At 34.6% G+C, this 14,556-nt stretch overlaps 2 protein-coding genes across 3 annotated transcripts in view; one reads left to right on the top strand and one right to left on the bottom strand.

Moving 5' to 3' along the window:
- The window catches only part of LOC123545048 (uncharacterized), a 550,315-nt gene that overhangs the window by 343,120 nt on the left and 192,639 nt on the right, over positions 1-14,556 (bottom strand). The gene's annotated exons all lie outside the window — the stretch shown is intronic.
- On the top strand, positions 2-13,408 carry LOC123545043 (transcriptional repressor protein YY1-like). 2 transcript variants are annotated; one of them, XM_045331282.2, is made up of 8 exons: positions 2-468; positions 1,571-1,718; positions 2,163-2,379; positions 4,076-4,248; positions 5,153-5,215; positions 7,245-7,274; positions 7,545-7,622; positions 9,123-13,408. In XM_045331282.2, the coding sequence occupies exons 1-7, from the start codon at positions 36-38 to the stop codon at positions 7,582-7,584; spliced, it is 1,104 nt and encodes a 367-aa protein (XP_045187217.1). In that variant the 5' UTR covers positions 2-35; the 3' UTR covers positions 7,585-7,622; positions 9,123-13,408. The 2 variants fall into 2 exon arrangements, with proteins under 2 accessions (XP_045187217.1, XP_045187218.1); XM_045331283.2 differs by lacking the exon at positions 5,153-5,215.

Genomic DNA, 14,556 nt, shown 5'->3' with positions numbered 1-14,556 from the left:
AACTTGACCCTAAGGCGGCCATTACTGAAACAAAGATGGCGTCGATCATTGGGTCGGAAGTGGAAATTCAAGAAGTTGAGATAGAAACTGTCCCTGTTGAATTACCGATAGAAACTGTTGAAACTTCGGATAATACTATTGAGGTACAACCTATGATAGCACTACAACCTCTTCCTGAGGCAGGACATGAAGAAATTGTTCTACAAACACGAGAAGAAGTGGTAGGAGACCTCGTGGGGGACGGTATCGCCGTCCCAGCCCCAGATATCGAGCTTGTCACAGAAGATGTCACTACATCAAGAAAAGGAAAAGGTGGTAAAAGGAAAGGAACAAAATCAAAATTCATATCTAACACTGGATTAAACGAACTCAGCTTAGATATGCCGACGTCAAACAAAAAATGGGAACAGAAACAAGTGCAAATCAAGACTTTAGAAGGCGAATTTTCTGTTACTATGTGGGCATCGGGTAAGGTTTGCCTAGCTTAATACAAATTTTAGCTTAAAATTGTTTCAGTAAAACATAAAATTGCTTCAGTTTGTGATTTTTGACAGCTGTTTAAGCCGGTATTTTTTCTCGATTTTTGGATCGTTTTTGAAAGGTCACAAAGGATGTATGACGTCATTCATTGTGCTGGTCATGTCCCTTTGTTATTATATTTCCCTTATTTATCAAAATACTGCACGATTACAGTCAAACGACGAAGTTTGCAGTGTGTTTATGTGTTTGTTTTGATTCTGTGTCCGCCATCATGAAATTCGTGGGCGCCGCCATTTCTTAAAACATGGCGGAGATTTTTGGAATGGCGGACGGTCGCCATTTGCATGCGAATGATCTTCAGATGTTCTCAAATTAGGCCGTCATTGGCGAAAATTAGCAGATATTACTCAAGTAACGTTGCAGTTAAGTGACAGTTCATTGATTCGGTAATACTTTACATTAAGCATATCATTGACTAAGTGGTATATTCAAACATAAACTTCTTATGGTTTCAGAAATTCTGCATATTTTGTGCAAAGATGGCGGACATAATCTAAGCGGCCTTGAATAGGTCACGTGACAGAAACCTAAAAATAGAATTAATAAACATGTTTAGTAGAAACGAAAGTAGGACACTTGTTCCAAATTTATTTGTAAAAGTTTGACTGTTTTGTTACTGTTACTTTGAAGTACAACATAATTATATGCTTAAGTATATTGCAACAAGCAGCTTCTAATATACTATCTGCCTTTGTTCTCTGCTTTTGAAACAACCTGATACATCATTTTTGAAGACATTTTAGCTGGTGCTCTTTTGTGTTCATATTAACTTGATTTAATCTTAATTTATTTTTAGACTATGGTAAAGCTCAGGTTTTACCTTGTATAATCTGAAGTTCTGCAGCTGTATTAATATTTATGTATAATGTGCATTTATGTGCATTTACTGTTTAATATAAATTCATGTGCTTTTCTGTATGCTTATTCTTATATGTGCCATAATATGACTATTACAAAAAAAATTTGCTTATTTGTACCATAATATGACTGTTATAAAAATATTTGTTTCTTGTATCTAACAATTTTATAGGGGATGACAAAGTCAAACTTGAAGAAGATTCCAGTGTGTCTGAGTCAGATGCAGATTTTACTGAATACATGACAGGCAGAAAATTGCCACCAGGAGGCATCCCAGGGCTGGATTTGAGTGATCCAAAACAACTAGCAGAGTTTGCCAGGTAGAAATGATGTTTGTCACCAAAAGTAGCGTTTTTGTTATAGTGAAGAGTGAAGTAAGATACATAATTAACCGCAGCAAGATACATTAACATTGTAGTATATATACATGGTAGAGAGATGTGATGAATGACTTAATTAACCTTAAATTATTTTTTGTCTGTATCAAACCTCCATATTCATTGAGTCTTAAAGAATCAGAAAGTGGAGATAATATTATTATTGTTTTGAAAAAAAGAACGACAGGAAATGAATTCCATTTGTACTTCATTTTGCGCAGGCATCTGTAGAGCACTAACTGCTTCAAATATACAATTTGTAATGCATGTTTAAAATGAAGGACGTAAAAGCTATAATTAAAACTTGATATCTGTATAATTCAATTAAGCTGTAATGATAAATTTTCTGTTTTTTCAAGTTTGCTATTTTTTTTTTAACTATTACAGCATCAAACAGAAGAAACCATCGGACGACGTACCGCGGACAGTACCTTGCCCTCACAAAGGGTGTAACAAAATGTTTCGGGACAACTCTGCAATGCGCAAACATCTGCACACACATGGTCCTCGTGTACATGTATGTGCTGAATGTGGCAAAGCTTTTGTTGAAAGTTCAAAACTAAAACGCCATCAGCTTGTGCACACAGGAGAAAAACCCTTCCAGGTTGGTATTCAGTTGGAAATATTTGCTTTTTATCCCCCGCCGATGAAATCGGGATGGGGGTATTGAAAGTCGTTGTCCGTCCGTCACGTCCTTCCGCAGCGATTTCTCAGTAACTAGCAGGTAGAATTTCATGAAACTTGAAATAAACATGAACCATCATACTGCGATGATGCCCGTCAAGTTTTTTTTGGGGGGGGGATTGGTCAATTTCCCTTAGAGTTATTGCCCTTGATTTAATGAAAAATGTCAGTCCGCAGCCATTTCTCAGTAACTAGCAGGTAGAATTTCATGAAACTTGAAACAAATATGAACCAACATACTGCAATGATGCCCATCAAGTTTTATTTTGGATTGGTCAATTTTCCTTAGAGTTATTGCCCTTGATTTAATGAAAAATCCATGTCTGCAGCCATTTCTCAGTAACAAGCTGGTAGAATTTCATGAAACTAAAAAATATGAATCAACATTCTTCGTTGATGTTGTCATTTTTTTTTTTCAATTGGTCAATTTTCCTTAGAGTTATTGCCCTTTAATTCTTTGAAAATCTACAGATTTGTACATAACAAACCAACCAATTTGTAGAATTTCATAAAACTTCTTTCATTCTTTTCCGTAAACATTTATTATAAACATGTGAAGTTGTGTACCCACACCTGGTCACCACCTTGATTTCGTCACACCCCCTCCCCCGACCAACCCCTCCCCACACCCCCACCTTCCCCCCAAAAAAATTCTTTCCTTTTTATTATTATTTTTCAAACTTCCATGAATATTTATCAACATGCAAAGCTGTACTGTTCCCCCACCTCACTCCTCCACCCAGTCATCACCCCCCCCCCCCCCCCCCCCCCCCCCCCCCCCCCTTTTTTTTTTTTTTTTTTTCAATTTTAATTTTCCATCCCTATTTCAATATTTATAATCAACATTGATGATCAATGACAATAATCGATGTTTTGTACCCTCACCCAGTCACCCCCGCTGCCCCCCACCCCTCCCCCAACCAAAAAATAGCATTCATTTTCTGTTAAATTGATTTTGACAAATGAAATTATTTGCTTCTTTTGCTTTTGTAACATCCTTAACTTTTTGCCGGATATATTTTTTTGCCATTCCTGACCACAAACCCTTGCGGCGGGGGATACCAATTCATCGAATTTGCTTGTTTTAACAGTGTCTTTAGCCTGTGAGAGTAAGATTATTTTTACTGTCAATAAAGATACTTTTCTTTCTTTTTCAGCTGTTTCATATTTTATGTTGATTTTTCTAATCTGCTAGGTCAGACTGTGGTCAAAGACTTTGCATCAAAGTGGCTGAAATTATTTATCATTTCACCAATACAAATATTAAAAATGCATCAGTACGTAAATGTAGTGGTGATTGATAGTTTTATTAAAAATTTGGCTCCATAGTAACACTAATTTAAAAAAAAATGGTGTTACATGGAACATCCAAAATGATTCTTAAGAAAGATTTTCAAAATTCTGTTACAGTTTTGAAAATAGCATGTATTTATCTTTCCTTGGGGAAAAAAATGAATTTGATTAAATCTCGTTTGTAAATTACACGTGCCAGTTAGAGATGTTTTGTTCTACAGTCACCTTTTAACATGTAAGCACTAAGCAGATTTTAAACAGTTTGATAAATTGACGTTACAGGCATGACTTAGAGAAATTTATGTTATATTTTGTGGTTGCAGTGCACATTTGAGGGATGTGGGAAGCGGTTCTCCTTAGACTTTAATTTGCGAACTCATGTAAGGATCCACACAGGCGATCGGCCATATGTTTGTCCGTTTGATGGCTGCAATAAGAAGTTTGCACAGTCTACCAACCTTAAATCTCACATACTTACACATGCAAAGGCAACAAGGTAAATATGTTTGTCCATTTTGTAGCTTCAAGAAAAACTTTGCACATTTTACCAACCTTCAGAACTTAGTCACTCGTGCCAATACTTAACTCACACAAAAGTCGACAGTTAATTCTGTAAACTAGAGGAATTCTAAACAAGCATTTATATCTGTATATGAATTACTCAACATACTGCTGGTAAAAGGGAAAATCGGGCCTTGCTGCACCTCATTCCATTGCATGTTATGGGAATAGTTTTCTTTTCTTACACATCCTCTGTTGTTTCAGAGACTATATTCATGCTTAAATGATGAACAGGTCTTGTTAGCACATGTAGATCAATGAAAGGAGTTTTAACAATGAGCATGAACAAAATTTTGAATTTGAAAAAAAATCTTATTACTTTCGTTTATAGAAATCCCATATTTTCTATAAAAAGATTGAAAATTTCATGAAAAGAACAGTTTTTTATCATGTAAAACAGCAGTTTTTGCCTTATAAATGTAAATTTAGATATCGAGAAAACATTCAAACTTATTGAGAACTTGCCAGAAATTCTATATACTTCAGGGTTGTATATAAATGAAGGTATTTTATAATCCAAATTTACAATAATAAGGTATTAAATTAAGCACAAAGTATGCTGTTTCTTGGTGCATTGAAGCAACTTGGGAACAGTTCTTCAGTAATTACTTGGTAATTATGCATTGCCCAGGTATATTTGCTGTACCATTGTGTTAAAAAAAAATAAAGATTGAGTAGATGAACATACCAAATAAAAAAGAGACTGTTCTCATAAGTGCTTATATAGAAAAGAAATCTGTGTTTGGTTTTAATATAAACTTAACTGACAGAGGCATATCGTGTATAGTTGTGTGTAAACCAGTATTAATGGAGGCATATGGTGTATATTCTGCTTTCAGTCAGCTTGGTGCCTCATACGCGACCTCCTCCCCAGAGCTTGAACAAGCACATCTAGTTATAGGGTAGGTGCATTTTGCAAACACAGTGATTACATTTCTAACTCACCTGAACCTAGGGCTCAGGGTGAGCTGTTCGTGTGTAGGTGAATGATCCGGCTTTCAACCATATTTTTTCTTGAAAGAATTCCTCATGAGCCTGTTGATGGATATTCACAAAGAGTGGTCATCAGCATTTTGCTTGGATCTCTCGCCAGTCTCTTCAGATGTTTCATTTTAGATTGCATTTAGGAGTCACCAATGACCATGCTAAAGACAAAAGAAAAGAAAAATAGAACGTTTCTTTTTAATTATTATGTGAGTTTTACCAAACTTTGTCTGTAAGCATCCATACACATACCTCAAACTTAGTTCAAGATGATGATGCTTGGACTTAATCTCAGCCATTGCTGGCGGTCAAAGTGTTTATGTCGAATTATATGTGGAAAGATTCGCTTCTAAAATTACAAGGCTTTTACTTAATGTTGTTTTAACAAGACTTTTCTGTGTCTATTATCTGGAACCTAATTTCAAGGTATCACAATGGTCACACTTTTTACATGGAGTTACTTGATATTATGGGAAACTAAGTTAATTCCCCAAAAGTAGAAGGATTAGGGAAAAGCCATAAACGGCCTTATTTTGGTGTGCTTCTAAAAGTGTTTGAGTTAGAGTTACAGGAGTAATTGTTTCACATAGAATTAGTAAACCTTAAAAAACTTCCCAGAGTGCAAAACTCGACTGTAAGCAATTTTACCTATTTATTTGGCTAGCATAAGTCTTTGTGATGAAATGTTGGGGCACCACAGGCATTTTTTTTCTATACAGGCAGTATGTCTTGTCTGCCAGTATATTGACAGAGGAATCTTCATGAAGTCAGGTGAGCGCCTTAGGCTATCATTGCCCTCTTATAGTCTAGTTGTACCCTGTTGTAGACTCCAACTGAAAATATTTACTTTACTCAATTCTACTATTCTAGGTGAAAAACAACAATGCCCTTCTCTTGTTACTGACTACTTTGTTATGGTACAATTTAGGTTCAGCAACAGGAGACAAAAAGTAATTGATAAGAATGCCAGAAATAAGAAACTGTAAGACTTAAGTCAAGAATGACTTCTGCTAGCTTGCAGTGTTATGGCTATATTATCAAGAAGGTATCATATTAAAAAAATCAATTGATCTACATGGGCACAAGATCAGAATTATAGTGTCAAACAATTCTTCCCTTTCTTTTGTCTATTTAATAGCAATTATCTTTGTTATCTTGGTATCTGATATGAGGTGTCCTCAGATTAGATCATACATTTAACCAAGACTCTATATTCGTAGTCATGAAAAGATTAATTTTAGCTGCTCTTGTCTATTGAACCAGGTAAAAGTATTTCTATTAAAGACATGCAACAGATAAACAAACTTTAGCCTAGGCTTTAGTCTATGTCATTATGAAATATTTTAACACATTTGACAGGCAACATGATCAAAAAGAAGTCACCTTCATAACAATACCTGGAAATGTTTTTTTTATAATGTTTTTTTCATGTTAAGGATTTGACTGATTTGCAATGACAACAGATCTGTTTAGGCTCTTGAGTTCTACTTAACTACATCGAGGAATATCCATTGTCATTTTATTGACAACTTATATAAATTTAGCATTGCTGTATGGATTGATTTACTAACAGCAATTTTTAGAGCCAGAAACATGCAAGATAGTCCTCGTTTAAAGGTTGTGTTGTCAGATTTAACAAGAGGTCTGTTGTTACTTGTCACGCAGTGTAATATGTTTAAGTAATTACATGACTGCTGAGTCAAATGTTATTCACACAAAGGTTGTTTGTAATAGTCTTTATGCTTTCTTTTGTGTTTATGATGGTCTTTCTCAAATTTGTCATCAAATGACCTAAATCTGAATATGTGATGAAAGATCAGCTGTCCGAGTTACTATGAAAAAGTTGCTCCTGTTTGAAAAACTTATTCAGTGTGCATGATTTTCAACTGCCCAGTATTCCTATAATTTGTTACATACTGCTACATTATAATAAATGTTTGTTTACAGAAATCAGCCAAGTTACCAGATACCCACTCAGTGAGTAAATTGTTTTATTTCACAATCATAGTTAAAGGGAGGCCACTCAATGTATTCTATTCTCTAGATGATAAAAAACGTTTTCTGTAATTTCAGCTCTCCTGATAGTTTGTGAGTTTTGGAAAATAAAATCTAATGTCTTATATTCTCATAAAAACTGTTAAAACTGAAATAGAAAGGTTTGTTTGTTTGTGATCAGTAAGATACAAACTTTATTGGCTTTATTGACATATAATTTCTACTTACATACATGCTTTTCTGATATTTCAGAGAGACTATGCTGATAGGTTACACCTACGAAGAACAGTGACTAGGAGAAGCAATGGAGAGAGCTGAAGAAATTGAGTAGTGAGTCAGTTCTGTGTTCAAAATAAAACAAGCCCAGCTTTCCTGTTCTACTGTTGAGCAGTGTATTTACCTGAAAGTTTGGGCACATTTTAGCTTGAAACTTTGTTACTAAAACTATTTGCTAGATCTCCTTCTTAACTTGTTTGAAATACAAGATATTTGTAAAATATTCTTCTTTTAATCTGAAATTTCTTAACTTTTTGTAAAGGAAACACGTTTTTTTTAGCTTTTGTGATAGCCCTGTGTCCGTCGTCCGTCCGTCGTCAACAATTTGACTGTTAACACTCTAGAGGTCACAGTTTTGGCCCAATCTTAATGAAACTTGGTCAGAATGTTACCCTCAATAAAATCTTGGAAGAGTTCGATATTGGGTCATCTGGGTTCAAAAACTAGGTCACCAGGTCAAATCAAGGGAAAAGCTTGTTAACACTCTAGAGGTCACAATTTTGGCTCAATCTTAATGAAACTTGGTCAGAATGTTACCCTCAATAAAATCTTGGATGAGTTCGATATTGGGTCATCTGGGGTCAAAAACTAGGTCACCAGGTCAAATCAAAGGAAAAGCTTCTTAACACTGTAGAGGCCATATTTATGACTGTATCTTCATGAAACTTGGTCAGAATGTTAATCTAGACCTTTAGGTACAGTTTGAATCTGGGTCATGTAGGGTCAAAAAGTAGGTCACCTGGTCAAATCAAAGAAAAAGCTAGTTAACACTCTAGAGGTCACATTTATGACCATATCTTAATGAAACTTGGTCAGAATGTTAATCTTGATGATTTTTAAATCAAGTTCAAATCTGGGTCAGGTGGGGTCAAAAACTGGGTCACTTGGTCAAATCAAGGGAAAAGCTTGTTAACACTCCAGAGGCCACATTTATGACTTTATTTTCATGAAACTTAGAATGTTCATTTTGATGATCTTAAGTCAAGTTTGAATCAGGGTCAGGCGGGGTCAAAAACTAGGTCACCGGGTCAAATCAAAAGAAAAGTTAGTTAGCACTTTAGAGGCCACATTTATAACCATATCTTAATGAAACTTGGTCGGAACGTTAATCTTGATGATCTTTAGGTCAGCTTTAAATCTGGGTCAGATGGGGCCAAAAACTAGGTCACCAGGTCAAATTAAAGGAAAAGCTAGTAAACACTGTATAAGCCACATTTATGACTGTATCTTCATGAAACTTGGCCAGAATGTTAACCTTGTTAATTTTATGGTCAAGTTCGAATCTGGGTCATGTGGGTCAAAAACTAGGTCACCAGGTCAAATCAAAGGAAAAGCTAGTTAACACTAGAGGCCACATTTATGACCATATCTTAATGAAACTTGGTCAGAATGTTAATCTTTATGATCTTTAGGTCAGTAGGTCAGGTGAGTGATACAGGGCCTTAATGGCCCTCTTGTTTTATAAAAAAAGAGATATTCAAATTTTATAGGTGATATGTATTGAAAGACATGTTTATATTTATTAAAATCTGCAATAACATTATTGACTTTCAGTGAGCGAAGTTTCCTGCCATCATCATCATAGTGATCATGTGACCACCATGTTCTCTCAGACTGAATTAGTGATGCCGTGGTCATGTTACCACCATGCTTTTTTCAGACACAATTAGCAGTATAGTGATCATTCGACTTGTTGATGTTCGCAGTATGATGACTGTCTGTGATTACATGACCACCATGTTGTGCTAGCTACACGACTGTACCAATGACCGAGTGACTGCTGAGCTCTGCATGTTTAAGTACACATTTACGTACCTTCTGTGGTAACATGACAACATTGTTCTGCAGTCAGTGACTGTGATCTGCACATACATGTTTAGCACAACAAGCTAATGGAGAGCATAACAGAGGAGGATTGACAGAGCACTGTGTCTTTACAAATATGTGATTGAATGATAATCATATTGCACATTTCATTTATGGATGTAAAGAATGATTACGTAAAAAGTTACTGGTTAGGAACCAGATTCCAGACAGAACCAGTTTTCTGACAAGTAAAATAATCGCTTCATTTTGACATGATTTATGAATAATTCATTAAGGATTAACTAAGCTCCATCCTAATCATTCCCATGTTTGATTTTTATATCTGTAGGAAAACATGCTTTAAGGACAGATTATTTGTGGCCCCAGGTAAAACTACATTTTATGTCACTAGGTGGGAGTGTTGATATTTTTGCTTGTAGTAGGAGCTGTAGTTTCATGTCTAGGAAAATAAGGAATGAAAAAACTAAGAATTTTGTCTGGAAACAGGTTCCCAACCAGTACATTGAAATAATTTTTAGCTAAATAACTTGTAATAAGTTATCATCCAATGTGAGTACACGTCATGTCTCAAGTGTTTTGATAGCCTGTATTCTTGTAACTTTAAGCTTATTCTAACAGCCAATAATATATTGGTTCTTATCTGAATAAAGTCCTAGCATTTCTTTGTGGCTTTATGATGTTTCAAGGTACTAACATAATAGGCTTCAGGTTTGCTAATTTAAAGAGATACAATGCACCCGAAGTTTTCTGTTCAACTAAATTCTATTCACAAAATACTTACAAGGTAGGTCAGTGTAGGTCAATGTTGTAAATACTGAACCATTCACTGTTTCAAAGAAGAATAAGATTATTTTTATAGCTCTTTGACTGTTAATTAGCGCTGAAGTAATTATCTGTCCAAGAGGGAGTACTTTATCACATAGTTGGAGAACTTTCTAGCAAACTTTCTTCCATTTTCAGGAAGACAACCTGAGAACTTACGTATAGTTGATCATATTTATTAATGGTTGATGAATTCTAGATCTTACGGGATTTTAAATATGACTTATTATGCCAGGGAGCTTGGCACTGTTAAAAGTGAAGATATTTTGACAAGATTGTGTTGAATGTCTTGGCAGCAAATCAAACTGATGAGTTTCACTACAATTACACATGTAAAATGTTTCCAGTTATGAATATTAAAAGCTACAAATGTTCTAAAGGCTTGGTGCAATAAAAGTCCCATAAAAAACTTTTTATGTTCAATACATTTTATGCTTATAATTTATAAATGTGATTTTGGCTCATAAGCACAAATATATGATTATAAATTGAGGTACACTCTGTGAAGACTATTAAAATGTTGAGATTCTTGCATGTTTTTGTGGAGATGAAACCCATAATTCAACATACCGGTTACCTCAAGGAGTTGCTAGTATGCTATAGCTGCGCTGTTGGTGATGTAGTTGTACCATTTGTTTCAATAATCTTACCCTGTCTCCAAAAAGAACAGCGAGATTAAATGTTGATCTTGTTAGCACTATATGTGTCCTAAACGCTGTCAGAAAAAAACTTATTTCACTTGGATCATGGTTACTTATTACTTTATCATTAACTCCCCGTTTAAAATCTCAAACTTTGAATTAAACAAAAGTATTAAATCTGTAAAGTAAAACTTCAAGATTGTAGTTTACAGCATTCTGAAGGACATGTGTAGCTAAAAAACTGAATTTGATTTCTGAAAAAAAGTGTGATATTTATTTCTTAAGTCACTATATGTTCATTGTAAAAATGCTTCATTTTACCCCAAGTGGAAACTGGCAGGTACTGGAAAATATAGCTGTCAGGACCCGGTTGTTCGAAACTGTAACAGCTGATTAAGCTAACAGTCGATTAACTTTTAGAGTAATATTTCAACATTTTAGAAAACTTAGAAAAACAAATGTACGACTTAAGGATTCTGACAACTAAAACGCCTTCACAGTAAAATTAAAACATTTTACTTCTGTTTCCAACCAAGACTAGTATTTTGAATCAAAATTTAACAAGCAATTAACGGTTTACGGTAACAGTCTGTTAAAGTTTCCAACAACTGGGCCTTGATTGGTCAGTGTCATGTTAAAATTATGAACAGGGAATGGTGAAAAATTATAATATCATAAGATGTGTAATTTTGATGTTAGGGTGTCCGACTGCTTATATCAGTTTGCCCTTATAACATTGTGTATTTACATTTCTACTGGTTCAAACAGAATTTTTAATTGGTTGGTACTTAGTTTAAAAAAAAAAACCCACATTTTTCAAAGTTTCCAGTAAGTATGATCTTTAATACAAATGAACTGTGCAAGGTATGATCTAGTACATTTTGCGAATTTAATGAAGACTTGCGAATGTTATTTTAATTCAAAGAAAGAATGGACATTAAAAGAAGCCTGAGCTGTTGAAGATATCACAATCGCTGTATTAGCTGTGTTCATTTTGCATGGACATCTGTTGCAGCTTTTCTTGGCTGCTTTATCTTAAGAATTGTATTTACACCTACAGATGTGTTAAAATAACGAATGTTAGAGATATTGTTGTTATTTAAGGTAGTTCTGCGCGCTTGAAAAACTGGAAGTGATGGTGTAATGTTATTTATCCGGAAAATGTAGAATAAAGCCTGGATTCGGCCTACGGAAATGAAAATCAGTTTATGAATTAATTGAAACCTGTGAGTAAATTTATTACAATGGCACTGTTGCTATATTTCTAAAGTCAAAATATGATACTAAAACATATGGCACATCAAAAAATTCAAAATTATGTGTTAAAATTAGCGTGAAATGTCCGGTTCACTTTAATCATGGTCAAATATCTCAAAAATAAGCACACGGACCTATACATTTTGTTTCACCAAATTATAGTCCATATGTTTAACAACCATGGGAAGTTTCATCAAAATCTACATTGTAGAAAACATTCTATTCGCGAAAATATTATGAAAGTTATGATTTTCCCATAGACTCCCATTATGAAATATTGCATGAGGTCCAAATTTTTCAAAGCAGTCTAGCAAAAAATCAAGCACAGGACCCTATCTTTTTTACTTGCTGAATTTTCTAGGTATGTTCTGAAGTTTTGAAAAATCAGAGTTAAATCAAATTCTACGTTGTAGAAAAAATTTCGATCCAAACGTGCAGAACTACCTTAAACATCTTTATTGTTGGAGATTTTGACTAGTTCTGAATGAATAAATCATTGTTATAATTCCAATGAAAACTTACAAGGGTTCCTCTGCTTACTCTACATACAGCTTGTGTGTTTTTCTTTCTGTGGGACATGTGTAACAAAGTCTTAACCCATACCGGGCTAAATTGCTAAAATGGATTGATCTATTGATCTTAAGTTTGGGCAATACAAATTATTATTCAATGGGGATGTTCACTGAAAATTTACTGTCTGAATAGCGAACAGTGCAGACCATGATCAGCCTGCACAGATGTGCAGGCTTATTTTGGTCTGCAATGGTCACAAAAGCAGAATCACTTGCCGTCAGCAGGCTAAAGGTTAATTGACTTCAGTGTGACAAAATGGGTTCCTGGTTAAAAGGCATGTAAGAACTAACTAGTTTTAAATGTTGATAGCCTAGAAAGGGATTTTTTGGAGTTTTTGTAAATGTTCGATCATATTGAAAAGTTCATTTCTGTGTTTATATTTGTCAATTAAAGTCGCACTACGATCTGATTTAATTTACCAGAAATGATTCAGTTGAAAATATAAGTCAGTTTACATGTAAGGTTTTCAAACTTAATGTACAGTTTCATTTCTCTGTGTACTAGATACTATATACAATATGGACTTGGAAACTTGTAACTATTTTGGTTGTATTTGATGATATTACTGTAAATGCAGACATATTTGAAGGACTAGTTTATGTAAAAATGTGTAACATACTACATGTAATATAATGTCATGACTCGTTCATGTTCAATTGTACAAAACTGTATTATAAGATCATGATTTATTTTTCACAATTAAAACACCAGAAAAACTGATCCCTCGTCGTTTTAACTTAGTGAGCATATTCTACTTCAGATAGAGCTAGAACTTTCTATTTTGGACAAGATTTTCAGAAATGAGCATTGGTCACATCTTTATCTTAAGTGTTTTGCAAAGAAAAAACTTAAGTTAAAATGTTGTACATTGATCTTTGGAATGTTTGAAATATCAGGTAGCCAAGATAAGTCAGACCCACCTAGAAATTAATAATAGGGATGCTATATTTAATTCATACAGACTGTCGGAATTTCATCAAACTTGAGCATTGCCTTCATCTGGTTTCGCTCCCCTTCTTGAGCACTAGAACGTAATATGTAGAAAATTCAGGAAACATAGAACAATGTTTTTTTATGCCCCCATGCTTTAACAATAGGAGCGAGGAGGCATAAAGTGTTACCCATCTGTGTGCATGATTGTGTGTTAGGAAAAGGCGTGTCAGGTGGATAACTTAGTTATTTATAGTTGGATTTGAAATACTTACACAAGTGACCACTGTAACAAGATGACCTCTTGCATGCAAGACCTAGACGCCATTGTTTTTAAAGGCCAAGGTCACTCTAAAGACTTTACCTTGTTTCCAGCCTGGTCTTTTGTATAATGGATGGATATTCAAATTACTTCCCACAAGCATTCACTATAGATAGCTGATATTACATACAAGACCTAACCCCTAAGATCAATGGTTCAGGTCACTGTGGTCAAAGACTTTATTTAATAATTGTTGTTACTCGCCATTTCCAGAGGATGTGTCAAGTGTAGGAATCGTACCCTCATCTCAAAGATCAAGGTCACACTTGGATGTCAGAAAGTCTTTTCTTTTATTCATCAGTCTGTAACTAAATGCCTACAAAATAGCTTGGTAAAAATAACAAGTAACAAATAAAAGTAACCAGATGATGTGTCCTATTAAAAAAAGGATACAAATTTAAAGGTCCTGGCCACATTTAGCAAGGTGCCTAAACCTTGCAAGACTAAACCCTGGCTGAAAGGTCAAGGTCATACAAATGATTCAGTCTAGATGTATTATTTAAAGCATAGTGGGGGCACGTATGACATATAGACAAAGTTTTTTTTAAGTTTTAAAAATGTCTATTTCACCATCACTTATGTTAATCACTAGTTAATTTTTTACTGTACTGTAGGA

This window comes from Mercenaria mercenaria, chromosome 1, assembly GCF_021730395.1.
Source record: "Mercenaria mercenaria strain notata chromosome 1, MADL_Memer_1, whole genome shotgun sequence".
NCBI classification, from domain to species: Eukaryota; Metazoa; Mollusca; class Bivalvia; order Venerida; family Veneridae; genus Mercenaria; species Mercenaria mercenaria.
The sequence above is the reverse complement of the archived record's forward strand: the minus strand, read 5'-3'. Positions and strand labels throughout refer to the sequence as shown.

Coding starts and splice junctions, on each gene's coding strand:
- LOC123545043 (XM_045331282.2), top strand. CDS start 36: ATGGCGTCGATCATTGGGTCGGAAGTGGAAATTCAAGAAGTTGAGATA. Junction 5,216..7,244: donor CAAGCACATCTAGTTATAGG/GTAGGTGCATTT, acceptor GTTTGTTTACAG/AAATCAGCCAAGTTACCAGA. Junction 7,275..7,544: donor AGTTACCAGATACCCACTCA/GTGAGTAAATTG, acceptor CTGATATTTCAG/AGAGACTATGCTGATAGGTT.